This window comes from Dermacentor silvarum, chromosome 1 (assembly GCF_013339745.2).
Source record: "Dermacentor silvarum isolate Dsil-2018 chromosome 1, BIME_Dsil_1.4, whole genome shotgun sequence".
NCBI classification, from domain to species: Eukaryota; Metazoa; Arthropoda; class Arachnida; order Ixodida; family Ixodidae; genus Dermacentor; species Dermacentor silvarum.
The window spans coordinates 390,917,145-390,932,276 of NC_051154.1; the positions used below are offsets into that span (position 1 = coordinate 390,917,145).

At 45.5% G+C, this 15,132-nt stretch overlaps 1 protein-coding gene across 1 annotated transcript in view; it reads left to right on the forward strand.

Annotated features, from left to right (window-relative positions):
* Positions 1 to 590: 590 nt before the first annotated feature.
* The window catches only part of LOC119446344 (isocitrate dehydrogenase [NADP] cytoplasmic-like), an 18,098-nt gene continuing 3,556 nt past the window's right edge, over positions 591 to 15,132 (forward strand). The window contains exons 1-3 of the mRNA XM_037710760.1: positions 591 to 695; positions 738 to 1,001; positions 13,234 to 13,302. Coding sequence (XP_037566688.1) covers positions 591 to 695; positions 738 to 1,001; positions 13,234 to 13,302 — 438 coding nt within the window. The remainder of the gene's footprint in view (positions 696 to 737; positions 1,002 to 13,233; positions 13,303 to 15,132) is intronic.

Consider the following 15,132-nt stretch of genomic DNA (forward strand, 5'->3'; position numbering starts at 1 on the left):
AGTTTGCGGCTTTCTATCCGTTACCCCCATATTTCTTGCAGAGAAATAAAAGTTCCTTTGATTTATTTATTTATTTAATTGATTGATTGCTTGATTACTTTAATTGTGCCGCCGCTTTTTCGGTCCGCCGTCAGTGATGGGTATGTGCCATATTGAGGAAATCATCATCACCATCCTCCGGGGCTATGCTACCTGCGGGTATCGCTCCACCACAAATTTTTGGAGGTAGTAATGAATAATATTCTTTGATTTTCAGTGATTCAGGCAACAATCTTGCAATGGACCCATGTATATATCAAGTAGTTAACCTGAATGCATGCTGCCTTGTTAAATATAATCTTAAACGTAAAAACTTCGCTCTTTTTTGCCGCGTGAGGCACGATCAGCTCGTGGTCGCGAGCATGACTACCGCGAGACGAACGCGCTCGTATTTCCAGGTGGCCGCTCTCTTGTCCAGAAGCATCGACTAGCCCCGCTGTTCCCACCGGCTGGCCCCTGTACCCATGGAGAAACACATATGCGGGCCTCTGATCGAGATGTGGGGCAACAACATGGCGCGCGTCGTCTGGGACCTGATCCGGTAGAGGCTCATGGAGCTGTACGTGGACGCCAACCTGAGGGCGTTTGATCTGTCAATCGAACATCGCAAGGAGATCAACGACACGATCACCCTGCAGGCCACCCAGGCGCTCGAGGTACACAACGTGGGCGGCGTCAAGTGCGCCATCACGTCCTAGGAGGTCGTTCTCGAGAAGTACCACTTGAAGCGCACGTGGATGTCGCCCAACGGCGCCATTCGCAGCGCCCTCGGCGGTGACGTCTCCCGGAAGCCGATGGTCTACCGCCACATCCCTCCGCTCGTGAAGCAGTGGCGCAGGCCCATCATCATCGCGCGCCACGCGTTCAGCGACCAGTACAACAGCCAGGACTTCATGGTCCCCGGACCAGGCACGCTCCAGATCAAATACTCGCCCACCATGGGAGCTTCCTATAACATTCACGTAAGCGCCGGCAAATTTAATACGCAGCAGATATACGGGCACTTAAAGGGAAGCTCACGGGGTTTTGGCATTACAAACAGTTTCTCACTATAACACCTAGAGGGTAATCTGACGCCACTGTCTGTGCCAGTTTCTTAAAGGGCGCTGTGCCATCATGGGAATGGCGGGATATGTTTGCGAGGCTTGTGTTGGCTGGGGTTGAACGAGGCTTCGTCTAAAACGTGGATATGGCTACGCAAATGATACGTTATTAAAATAAAATCTGCATTAATGGCTTTCATTCACCCATATTACATCTCTGAATAAGTTTACTTACCTACAATGCAGGATCAAGCGAAGAAAATCAAGAACAGACAAGTTGTTTTAAAGCGAGCGAGAATGTTGTCATCGGTCCTCCAAATTTAGCGGCCAGCTGATGATTTTTACGTTTCATATAATTGTACATCCAATAATGAAACCTCAAAATTAAACAAAACATGTTTTTGTTTAAGAATAAAGCCAGAACAGCTTTTTACGTGCTGTTTGGTCAGGGAAGGAATCATCGTGACAGAGGGAACGGTGCTAGACAGACGCGTCTTCAAGGTGTCCTAGCTCTCCAAGAACGATGCCAATCCAAAGTCACAATATACCGGCATTCCCAAGCATACCAAAGCGCAGGAGCGCAGGATTTCCCTATAGGTAATATAGTCAGAAACTCTGTGCAAGTAAACAAGCGTGGCCAGTGTGGAGATCGCACACCGACTATTGTGTCTGAAAATTATCAACCGCTGTACTGCGTCACAACTGCGCAAAAACTGCTGAAATTTCAAAGGAAAGCCCGTTCGCGAGCTTTTTCACTCGAGGGACCTCGCCCTTCCTGTCGGAGAATCGAGCTTACACGCCTAATCACCTATGCTTCAATCTCAATGCCCTAAACGCGACCGATTACAGCACGTGACTTGGGTAACTCATCCAATGTAGAGCACTAAAAACTGCCCCTGGAGAAACGCAGCGCAGGAAAAAGGCAAGAAGGAAAAAAAATGAACCGACGATTACGATACTCCCTAAGGCGAATTTTGTGTGCCGCTGTTTAGGTATTTTGAGTTCGCGATATTTCACGGCAAAGAATTTGATTTTGAACAACAGGGTCCTCTCGGTGGCGGCGCTGAGCCTCTGCTCGGGCCACTCGCTTAGCAGCAGCGGCAGACGAACCACTTTACTTATTGCTTCGTTCATTGTTGGGTGATTCCATGTAACATCGAAGAAAAGATGGCTGGTCGACCTTTTAAATTTAGTTCAAAATTTTATATATTGTTGCCTGATGAGTGGAAAGAAGAGATCTGCAATTGGTTTTGCTGCCAAAAAATTTTTCGAAGCACCGCGAGTCAATAATGACGAAGAGGTGGAGTGCCGTGCTTACCTGCTCTGCTGTTTTGGCCAAATTTGGTTATGAATTACACAAAATATATTAAAGTTAGGTAGCTGAAATTTCTTGAAATAAATATATGCATGTTTTTGCTTGTGTTCAGTTATTGTTGGTTTTTGTGGGTAGTGTATATGTTTTTATAAGAAACTTCAAAATCGGCCCAGGAAACGTTTGTCTACTTTTCAGGTTCTTATCTCAAAAAAGGCTTGTGGTAGAGCGGCAACAATTCCGCATTGCGTTCTAAGTATACCTATTTACCAAACTACTAAAGCTTATATTTATATAACTTTTCAATAAAGAGATACTATCGGGCTAACTTCAAGAAAACACCGATCAATGAAAACTTCTGATGACAATTTAAAAAGAACCACCATTTTTGATATTTATTAAACGTTGCCCTCTTATTCTCCTCCACATCAGCTTTCATAATCATTAAAAACATATTGCATAATTCTGTTCCATTCGTAGTTACAGCCCGTCGAATGAGACCCTTACGCAAGGATAGGCAATTGTTGTAGATCCGACTTCTTGCCCGCTAAGTGTTTAGAATGCAGGCAGGATTGGATTTCTGTTTCTTGAAACGCCAGTAGTACCAAAATAGGAAAGTATGAACGTGGCACCCCAGTGGCAAATCAAGATGTAGAATGCCAAGGGAAACAAAAGCAAAACTATCGGTAACCGGATGCGGGCGCCTATCTCAGATGACGGCAGCAGACTGCCTGTGCCATAGTTTCTCACTTTATTACCTAGAGGGAAAACTGGCGCTGCTGCGCTGTGGTATCGGTGGGAATGCCGGTATATTGTGCCTTCGGATTGGCATCCTTCTTGGAGAGCCAGAACGCCTTGAAGAGGCGCCTGGCTAGCACCGTTCCGTCTGTCACAAAGATTCATTTCCTGCTGAAATAGCACGTAAAAAACTGCTTTACCTTTATTATTACACAAAAACATGTTTTGTTTAATTTTGAGGACTTACTATTGGACTTACACGTCGCTATACACTATAGGACTTACACGTCGCTATCAGTATTTCTTCGTCTTCTGGGATATTAAGTTCCTCTACTACTGATTGCATTCGCCTAAAGGGCAATGTGCTGATAACGGAATGCAAATGATTGCTGAGTGAAGGTCATCAGAATTTATTCTCTGGCCAGTAATGTTCTCAAGAGCGGCAAGGCAAAGTTTATAGTTGGCGCAAATGACACAAACCTACACATCATGCTGGGGATAACATTTTACCCAGCGCGGTCGCAAGGTGTAGAATTTTGATAGGCCAATGCCATAATCAGGATGGTCGTCTTTGTATATGCGAAATGCCTCTCTAATAGATCTGGTCATGAAACGCTTTGTTACTAATACTTTTTCTCCATCGATCGTAACCGACAAGACATCCTTTCTGTTAGGGCTTTGTCTAGAGCATTCCAATTCGTTCTTCGTGTAGTACTCACGTGCCGCAGATACGCATGCGGGGTTCACCTTGTGCCTGGTGAAATGATCCGGTCGGTACCACACACCGTGATTTTCTTTCAATTTCCTGGACTTGTTTTTTTGATACATCGATGCTTCAGGAATAAGCTTCTTAATCTCATGTTTAGCTAGTGTTGATGGCAGGACAGTGAGAAGTTGATAACGTTCCTGGGGTGTCGTCGATGCTGCATAGGCTTGCCGAAAGCTTTCGATCAACTGCTCGCAGAAGGAGCACTTTCCTTCGGCTGAATTTCCCGATGGATCACATTGGTTCTACGCCCGGCGTATCTTGTTGCGAACATTTTCCGCTACCGCCTTCTGTGCCTCACTTTGTTTTCTTTTGATGTAAGTAGGCCTGTCCCGACTTCTCACTGCACCTGGACGTTTCAAAGGGGACACGCAGGTAGTCGCAATGATCTGGTTGGCGACGTTGATTTCTGCTTCAGGGGGCATAAAAATGTCATCGCTCAACTGTGTGTTCCGTGAGGATATTTCATTGCAGAAGTAGCGAAAGCACGGGTAGCACAAGTAGTCCTTCTCTTTGGCAGTTACTGATGTTTCGGATGTTAAAAGTTGCTCCAAAGTGTTAACGTCTACGTCGGTAACTGTGCGAAAATTTCGCTTCTTTTCAATGAGCTTCTTGTGCTTAGAAAGGTAGTCTGCACAATACACTCGCTCGGAGCTATACTTTGCCGCCTTGAGACGCACAGGAACAGTAGAGTACGAGCAAAGCGCAAGCACTATCGGTGTCGAATGAAGTGTGAACAGCAGATCGATTCAGGCTATCTCCTGTCAGGCAGTCTGCTGTTCAGGCCAGAGTTTCTCACTATAACACCTAGAGGCTAAACTGGCGCCACCGTCTATGCGAGTTTCTTAAAGGGCGCCGTGCCCTCATGGGAATGACGGGATATGTGTCTGCGAGGCTTGTGTTGGCTGATGTTGTACGAGGCTTCGCCTAAAACGTGGATATAGCTACACAAATAATGCGTTTTTAAAGTAAAATCTACATAAAAGGCTTTCATTCACCCATATTACATATCTCAATAAAGCTTACTCACCTACAATGCCGAATGAAGCGAAGAAAAGCAAGAACAGACGACAAGTTGTTCTTAGGCAAGCGATAATCTAGTCGTCTGCCCCAGAACTTTAGCGGCCAGCTGATACTTTTTACGTTTCATATAATTGTGCATCCAATAGTAAGTCCTCAAAATTAAACAAAACATGTTTTTGTGTAATAATACAGGTAAAGCAGTTTTTTACGTGCTATTTCAACAGGAAATGAATCTTTGCGACAGACGGAACGGTGCTAGCCAGGCGCGTCTTCAAGGCCTTCTGGCTCTCCAAGAAGGATGCCAATCCGAAGGCACAATATACCGGCATTCCCACGGATACCACAGCGCTGCAGCGCCAGTTTTCCCTCTAGGTAATAAAGTGAGAAACTCTATGGCTCAGGCAGTCTGCTGCCGTCATCTGAGATAGGCGTGCGCATCCCGTTACCGATAGTTTCGCTTTTGTTTCCCTTGGCATTCAACATCTTGATTTGCCACTGGGGTGCCACGTTCATACGTTCCACCTTTTTCGGTACTACTACTGGCGTTTCGAGAAACAGAAATCCAATCCTGCCTGCATTCTAAACACTTAGCGGGCAAGAAGTCGGATCTACAACAATTGCCTATCCTTGCGTAAGGGTCTCATTCGACGGGCTGTAACTACAATTGGAACAAAATTATGCAATATGTTTTTAATGATTATGAAAGCCGATGTGGAGGAGAATAAGAGGGCAAAGTTTAATGAATATCAAAAATGGTGTTTCTTTTTAAATTGTCATCAGAAATTTTCATTGATGGGTGTTTTCTTGAAGTTAGCCCGATAGTATCTCTTTATTGAAAAGTTACATAAATATAAGCTTTAGTAGTGTGGTAAATAAGTATGCTTAGAACGTAATGCGGAATTGTTGCTGCTCTACCACAAGCCTTTTTTCAGATAAGGACCTGAAAATTAGACAAACACACGTTTCTTGGGCTGATTTTGAGATTTTTTATAAAAACATCTACACTACCCACAAGAACCACAAATAACTGAACACAAGCAAAAACATGCACATATTTATTTCAAGAAATTTCAGCTACCTAACTTTAATATATTTTGTGTAATTCATAACCAAAGTTGGCCAAAACAGCAGAGCAGGCAAGCGCGGCACTCCACCTCTTCGTCATTATTGATTCGCGGTGTTTCGAAAAAATTTTTGGCAGCAAAACCAATTGCGGATCTCTTCTTTCCACTCCTCAGGCAACAATATATAAAATTTTGAACTAAATTTAAAAGGTCGACCAGCCATCCTTTGTTCAATCTTACATGGAATCACCCTGTTAAGAAATAACTGTCTGACACTATTTTGTATTATCATTGTATTGTCACGTGACACTAACAATGCAGATTGATACAGTTTTGAAACTGAATTAAAAATCAAGAAGGTGGTACAAAAGGCCTTTGCAGCGTTACGTATTGTGTACTACGTACGGAGGGTCTATGTACACTCATATATTCGTGTTTAGTGTAAACCACGTAACGTACCTCTCGTGAAAGTACACAGTGTTACTGCGCGCGGAAATACTGACGTCAGCAGCCAGCACCGCCTTTATTTTGGGCGAACTTGCACCCAGCAAAAGAATTAACACTCAAGCACAACGGTAGCAGCGAGTACAGTCGGCGATCGTCGTAAATCTGATCTGCGGTTCAAGCGCGTCGGCTTTTATGCGTGACTCGTCGAACATGTTCAAAGGTAATCGCTGGCGCCCGCCTGGATTCGAGAAAGTGCTACACAATTCGCGTCACGCATATAATCAGATTACGAAAAAGCTTCGGGGACAACAGGCAACGGATAGAACTATCGATAACATTCGAGAACCTTTCTATACATACGGGCGCGTCATGCATCGAGGGATGACGTTTAACATTTGTTAGCCAATGAAAAGCAGTGGCAGAAGAGACAAAGAAGTCAGCAGACGACGCGCAATACCCTGGCGCAATCTCGTAGCGATCGTCGCAGGACACGTCCTGCGCGGCACTACGCTTTCCTTCTCACGCTTTCGCCATATGCTCCCCCTCCCGCTCTCTTCGCTATTGCCGGCTTTCATTCCCCACTGCGATCCGCGTTGCTTTTTCATCCTTCGCTGTTGCGCTCTTTTACTCGGCTACGCCGACGCTCGCCGCTGGAACGGGTTTATAGGAGCTGCCATTTAAAAGTAAAAAAAATAAAGCCTAAGCCGCCGCGAATTCCGTTTGCGCACTGTTTTGCGCACTGTTTCACACAATCATTTACGACGCTGTGCATTGAACGGGTCACAAATGCTGTCTTTCGTACCTTAACCTAGAGTTCGTCAGAGCAGCGTCTCCTCTATTTTTTGAATGCAGCCAGATGCGGCCAATCCATCGGTTCACCACCCTCTCCGATTACCCTTTCCGACTCCCTCCCGTCGGCTAGCGCTCGCGCCTGCTTTATATTCGCCGGGGAGAGTGCCCTCTGGGTGGCGCCTCACGACGGAAGTCGGAGGAAGTAATCCTGACAGACGCGTGAAGCATCTACCGCATCTCCTCGGGAATGGCAGCGGCGCGCGCTCAGTGGCTCAAACGCACGCGTGACGCAAGCAGTCGTACCCTCTGGGTAGCGTCACATCGCGGCAACTCCCTGAACTAAGGCGGACCAGCGGCTCCCATTGCAGAGCGGGAGATTGCACTGGCATGGAAAAAATACAGGAGGCGCTGGTCCAAGTCAACGACAAAACCAGCATGCTGATTTATATATACATACATTCTCCATTTCGTGGACGAAATGGAGATCTGTTGTCCCATTTTACCTAGAAACAACAGCCGGTCTATCATCGCATAGTTTGTGCCACGTCGTCAGAATAGCTGTTCGCACACCCGACACATGTGCGCAAGCTTCGCCCGAAACAATTTTCTAGTTGCTGATGTGTCGTTCTATTACAATTTGCCTAGCACGAGTGATATTAACGCATACTTGTTGTCGCATATTTGTTACAACTTGTGTACACACCTTTCATGCTAAGCTCTCTCGTAAACCCTGCCTTTCTCGCATTTGTTGCTCTACGAACCTGTCGTTGCAATCATCCCGTGGTGCATTCTTAACATGTTTGAGGGATGATTCGTCACGGCGCAAGTACCCTACAGCAAAAAGCTGTCTCCTGTCATGGCTGTTTGTTTTTCCCCGGTTATTTTATTTTTTATTTTAAAGTTATGTGTCATGTTGTTGTGAACCTTGTTCTTCTTGTATATATGGGTGGTTAAATTTGCTGCTCTGCGAACATGTACAGACCTGTTCTTACAACCACGCCGTAACGTAGAAATTTTTTTAAACAGCTTAAACAGTATGGCTTAACCAGCGAAGCTGCTTAAGGCAGTTTGAAAAAGTGCGAGTTTCACGAAATTATCATCATCAGCATTGGCTCGAGCTTCGTCGTCTTCTTCCGCAGCTGGATCGTTGGTGCCCCTCAGTTAGAGTTTGTGCTCGGTACGCGGTCGTGTCACTGATCCCGTGCGCGTTTCACAAACTATCATCATCAGCATTGGCTCGAGCGTCGTCGTCTTCTTCCACAGCTGCCTGCGTGGCCGCTAATCCTTCCAGCGTTTAATTTCACTTCTGTCGTCTTAACGGGGAGGCAAAGCTTGCACTAGGCCGCGCAAAGCTCGAGTCACCACGAAGCTGGCCGATCGATTGCGTCTCCTGGTAGTAGCTAGGTTGAACTTGGCTTTATCTAGCTTGAACTTGGTAGTCGGTCAGTCATAAAACTTTATTCTCGGTAATGGGAGTGATGGGTCCTGCGACCCCACCAGATGGCCCTCAGTCTGTGCTGAAGGCGACCTCTTGGGCTCGCCCTGTGACCCGGACTTGTACTTCCGGATCAGAGCTGGCCAGCAGGGTCTCCCACTTTTGCGAGCCTACAAGCTTCTGGAGTTCTTCAGGTGGGGGGTCCGCGGCAGTTCCAAATGATGTGTTTCATTGTGGCTCTCTCACCACATTTCGAGCAATCGGGCTTGAATTCGTCTGGGTTGATGTGGTGCATTCGGACCGGGTTTGGATGAGTATTGGTTTGGAGTTGTCTCCATTTAACGTCTTGAGCTTTGGTAAGACTTTTGTGAGGTGGCGCTAGCGTTTGTCTAGCTAACTTAAAGTACTGGGTGATTTCCCGGTAACTGATGAGAGCTTCCTTTGTGCGTTCCGTGCTCGAGTCGTTGATCACGGCTCGGCCGATAGATCCTCGAGCCATACTGTGAGCTGCCTCGTTCCCAGGGTTGCCAGAGTGAGCCGGTACCCAGATCAGTTGCGCGTCCACCCGGTTTTCGGGGTAGTTTTGGAGGATTTTGAGATGTTTTTAAGATTCTTCCTCTCGACTAATTATTAATGGCAGTTTTGGAATCACTTATAGCTGACTTGTGAATGTTATTGATCGTTTCGAATTAGTTTCTGTAAAAAACAAAATTATAGTGTTTCTAATTTCCTACGTAAGAAACCGTGAACAAAACGGCGAGACTATATATACTTCCAGCAGCCGTGAAATAGGCGCCCTGGGGTTCCGTATCCTTCGCTTCATAGCCAAGAAAAGTTGTGCGTGATTATATAGCATAGAGTTTCATACAAGAATAACTGAATGGAACATTATGGTATATATTAGTATGTCTAAATGCGTCGTTTTAGACGTCATGTAAAACAGAAGGAGTAAGTGAACATTTATTTTTTAAACAAATGCACGTCTCTGAATCTTTGCGATTAATTTTCTACCAGAAGATTGCTTTGCAATACGACAACCACTACCACCGTCAACAAGCAGAAGGCAGCAGCAGCGGGATAACGCGCGGGTAGCGCCAGCGATGAGAGCGCCACTTGTCTTTGCGGACTAAATGTGAATCACTCGCCCGCGAGTCCAAGAAGTCCGGCACAGCGACACAGCAGCGTCGCAGTGTTTCGGCAGCAGCGCCTCGCGATTGATTAAGCGACAGCAAACTAGGCTTAACTGTTTCCTGGTCTCTACGCTGTAGTTTGTTTTTGCTTTGCTCTTCATGTCGATGAAGTGGAGGCGTCAAGAGTGAACGGCGCACAGCAGAGGCCCACCCTATGTTTGTCAGATTTTTCACCCACACGCCCTCGTGCTCTCACTTACTGCCTGTGTTTTACGGATTATGGAGCAACAAGCTTCATGCTGCACATACATGCACCGCGTACGCCAGACTTTCCTTATGGCATGAACCGCCATAAAATTATGCGAGCGTCCAATGCGTCCTTTGACACCAACTCTTCGGGCGGTCGGTAATCGCGGTTCTTGCAAGCAAGAGAAAATTTGGTTCCTAAATTAAAAAGTTCCAACGTTTAACCTCTCCGTTCTTGCTCAGTATCATTACAGCTATTACCAGGCGAAGTTAAACGTTGAATCTCTCGAAGGAAATCTCACTGGCTATGGACGCGACAATTCCAACCGGGAGTGATTGTATGCCTAATACGTCAGGGAATGTGTGTATACTAATACCCCAGGTCGGGGGCGCTCAAGTGTAACTGGGCAGATCTCATAGCTTATTGTGCCGAGATACTTACTGACTGGTGCACTTTCTCTTGACACCTGTAGGCTTGGTTACCGCCCTGTGCGCGACAGATTGCGGGCGGAGTTGGCACGTTGCACACCAACGGGGAGTGCCTTGAGCTGCAAGCCACGCCAATATTCTACCAGGTGAAGCCTTTCGATCGAAACTTCCTTCAGGGACGGTAGTGTCCAACAGCACTGAACGGTCTGGAGCAAGCCAGCATACTGGGACAATGTCAATGGCTTCTGTGACGTGCGTAGCAGTGCAGTCTTCAGAGCAGTACAGGGAAAATAGGAAAGCAGTATACGAGGACTACTAAGTCAGACATTTTGAGAGTAATACCTTTCGGGCAGCACATGTGAAAGCAACAAAATTTGCATAGTGAACAGATCGTGCTTCAATTACTGAATGCTGTACATGGCCATGAGATATCCTTACACAAAAGGGAACTACAATTTGACTGTTTTCGCATAGTCAGATTGTCCGGTTACTACATTCCCAAAGGATATCGCCTGACATTTCGTTTTCAGCGCGATAGGCCTCGTGTCGCAGAAAATCCGGTGTCAGCGTCCGGCGCCGGCGTCTCGCGAGCGGGAATTTCCGTATATATTTAGGTATATGTATATGCCACGCCTTGCTATATGACATGCGCTATATGCGGGTTATATTGCCATGCCATTCTATCACTAAAGTTGCTCATGCCTAGTCTTACAACCTTCACAAACGAGAAGAAAGGGAACCGAGGGGCCCGATTTTATTAATCATAGCAAAGGAAGCCAACAAGCATAGACACCAAAGACAACATAGGAGAAATTACTTGTACTCAGTAATTGAATTAAATAAATTATAAATTACTAGAAACTAAAGCGGATGAAAAAACAACTTGCCGCAGGTGGGGAACGATCCCATGTCTTCGCATTACGCGTGCGATGCTCTTACCATTGAGCTACCGCGGCGCCATCTTCCAATCCACTTTCTGAGGTATTTATGTTTTACAACTAGAGCTAATCATGGCAGTGTTAGCCAGCGCCACCACTCACAAACCTTGGCGGCGGATGTATAACATCCTTTCTGCCGCAGGCATCACGGGTACGTGATCATTTAGGGTGAAGACAACCGGTCAATAAACCCACACATGCTACCTGAAGGCTTCAATGTTGTCGGATTCGAGACCCTCGTTATGTAATGAACGAGGAGAAAGGGAACCGAGGGGCCCGATTTTAATAATCATATTATAGGAAGCCAGCAAACATAGACACCAATGACAACATCGGGGGAAATTACTTGTACTCACAAATTAAATTAAGGAAATGATTGTTAATGGAATTTAAAGTGGATGAAAGAACAACTTGTCGCACGTGGAGAACGATCCCAAGTCTTCGCATTACGCGTAAGATGCTCTTACCGTTGAGCTACCGCGGCACCATTTTCCCATCCACTTTCTGGGGTATTCTGTAGTAGCTGTTGATCTACCATTTCGCTTGCCACATGTCTTCAGCTTGTTATGCAAGTAGTGCTAAGGAGTAGGCAGCTACCACAGTGCTAGCGTTTTTGTGTCCTCTCCGACGTCAGAAGTTTCTTCTGTGGCTAGTGGGAAGCTGTTTAGGACAGACACTTCTCTTAGTTGGCACTGTGTGACATTCAGTGCGGATGATTCAGTGGCAGCGAGTTGATAACTTATGTCCTCAAGGGTGTGCGGAGGTAGCACACCCTTCAGAATTTGAATATCTAGCTATCAGTTTGAAGTTCAAATGTAACCTGTTCATCCGTTGCCGATGCAATTCAATGCTGTTCATCACAAAAAGAACAAACGCTCAAAATGGTTTCTCTGACGAGTGGCCTTAGAAGGAATGAAGTCTCCTTTATTTCATCGGTAAAGGCCAAGGAGCTGGCTTACAGGTCTTTATCCTGTTGACTTGAGTGTGATGGGGAGAAGTAAGTCGTGGGCATAGACAAAAATGGTCACTCGAACATTAGCTTTACTCTTGCTCTTCGTCTTTCTTGCCTTTCAGCCACAGTCCAACTATACTAGTTTACAAATGTACAGTATAGACGCGTGTAAGGGCCGCACTTTGTTTCCCACAATTTTGACGAGGTGCGGCTCTTACAAAGGGCCGAACATTTTGGTAAAAATAGTGGCGGAGCAGTCGGTGACTTGTGTACGGTCTGGTTCCAGCGATATAGTAGTGGCATGGGGAAGTACGCAGCGGGTAAAAAATTCCCCGATGCACACGCGCGGCATCAGGACAGCGAACGCAATTGCTTCTCCGTTGGAAATTTCTTTCTCCAAATTTTGGGCTGCCAAGTTGGCGGTGCGGCCGTTACACGAGTCTTTACGGTATATATATATATAGTATGAGCACATACGTGTGCAGTCGGTATGTGCGTCTCTAGAAATTTGCAAGCGCCTAGGATGCAGCAAGCGTACTGTGCATCTCTGGAGCATTCTGGATGCAACACGAGCAGACACTCTCATTATTACAAGTGTACATTAAATATTGACCCTTTTCGTCGAGCATTTTGCTCTAGAGGAATGAGGTGGCGCTTTCGGAGGAGGATGAAGAAAAAGGATCGCAACATATCCGCTGTGTTGCGGTGCTCTTTTCTTCGTCCTCCTCTTGTTATCGCTGCTGCTTGTCAAATAATGGCCAAGGAGATCCACTTCAGATGTAATGGTTTGACATTGATACTGCAGTGTGCGTCTGTCACATGCAACTAGCAGACGTGTTGTGTAACAGAGCACCTTTTCTGTTTTTGTGGCTCATGCAGATCTGGCAACATATTTTGGAGGAACACAACGCAGTCCATTCGTCACTACCAAACCAGCAACGCCTGCAGGTAGATTTCTGTTGGTTTTGTCACTTTGATGCATTAGAAGCGACACGACGTACAATACTGTTGGCTGGTCGAGCTGATGCTTGGTGACGTCAAAAAGTTGTGGGAACAAAAACGTGTCGGAAAAGATGTAGACGTACAGGTGTCACCTTTTATTAAGCTGCGAGTTGTTGGAAGTACTCAGGTCTGCCGTTTCTTGTCTGTCATTACTTGTCTGGTGCTGTTTTTTGGGCAGACCTTTCCCAAAATCAACTTTGAGCAGGTTAGTTGCTCTGTCTGTTTGCTTGAACTTTTGTTTAATTTGTGCTCGCTATTAGTGAAAAACTTCATAATACAGTCGGACTTCTATATAGAGAACATCGGTAAATAAAGTACAGAAGAACCCGAATCCAGGACGCAATACTTCGCGCAACGAAATAAATTTCATATCTCCACGATCACCCATACGATTCAATGCATTTGGATCCAAGGCAAGAATGAGAAGGCGGAAGGATGGTGATTTGTGAATATTCCAATGAGTCATATAATCAAAGAGTAATTGTATGCACAAACCAGAAAAATGCTCATGATATGAGCTATACCTTTGTGTCCTCTTTTCTTTCTTTCTTTTTTTTCATTGTGAAGCTGTTCCACAGAGTTGTAGGGAAACGTGGTCAAGTTGGCGGAAGTTCATATTAGACAAGGAGATTGTGCTAACTAGAGGAGGATGAAGTAAAAAAGGTCGCAACACAAGCGCTGTGTTGTGATGCTCTTTTCTTCGTCGTACTCTAGTTATCACTGCATCTTGTCAAATATCGGTGAACAAGCTCCACTTCAGATGTAACGGTTTGAGATTGATATTGCAGTGTGCGTCTGTCACATGCAACTAGCAGACGTGTTGTGTAACAGAGCACCGTTTCTCTTTTGTTGCTCATGCAGTTCTGGCAACATATTTTCGAGGAACCCAACACAGTACCTTAGTCACCACGAAACCAGCAACGCCTGCAGGTAGATTTCTGTTGGTTTTGTCAATTTGATGCTTTAGAAGCGTCACGACGTACAATACTGTTGGCTGGTCGAGCTGATGCTTGGTGACTTCGAAAAGTTGTGCGAAAAGATGTCGACGTACAGGTGTGGCCTTTTAGTAAGCAGTCAGTTGATGGAAGCACTCATGTCTGCCATTTCTTGTCTGTCATTACTCGTCTGGTTCTGTTTTATGGGCACATCTTTTCCACAAATTTACTTTGAGCTGCTTGGTTGCTCTGTTTTCTTGACCTAATGTTGTAATTTGTCCTCGCTATTAGTGAAAAACTTCCTAATACAGTCGGACTTCTATACAAAGAACACGGGTAAATAAAAGTACAGAAGAAACCGAAAGTTCGGGACGCAATTCTCGGCGAAACGAATTAAGTTTCATATCCCCACGATCACAAATACGCTTCAATGCATTTCATTCCAACGCATGAATGAGTAGGTGGTAGGATGGTGATTTGTGAATATTCCAATGAGTTATTTAATCATAGAGTAACTATATGTACAAACCAGAAAAATTCTCAAGACGTGAGCTATACATTTATGTCGTCTTTTCTTTCTCCCCTTCTTTTTCTTTTTTCATTGTGAAGCGGTACCAGGGAGTAGTGGGGAAACTTGGTCAAGTTGGCCGAAGTTCATATTAGACAAGCAGATTCGCTAACTATAGGAGGATGAAGTAAAAAGGGTCGCAACACGAATGCTGTGTTTGTGATGCTCTTTTCTTCTTCCTACTCTAGTTATCGCTGCTGCTTGTCAAATATCGGCCAACAAGCTCCCCTTCAGATGTAATGGTTTGAGATTGATACTGCGTGGGCGTCTGTC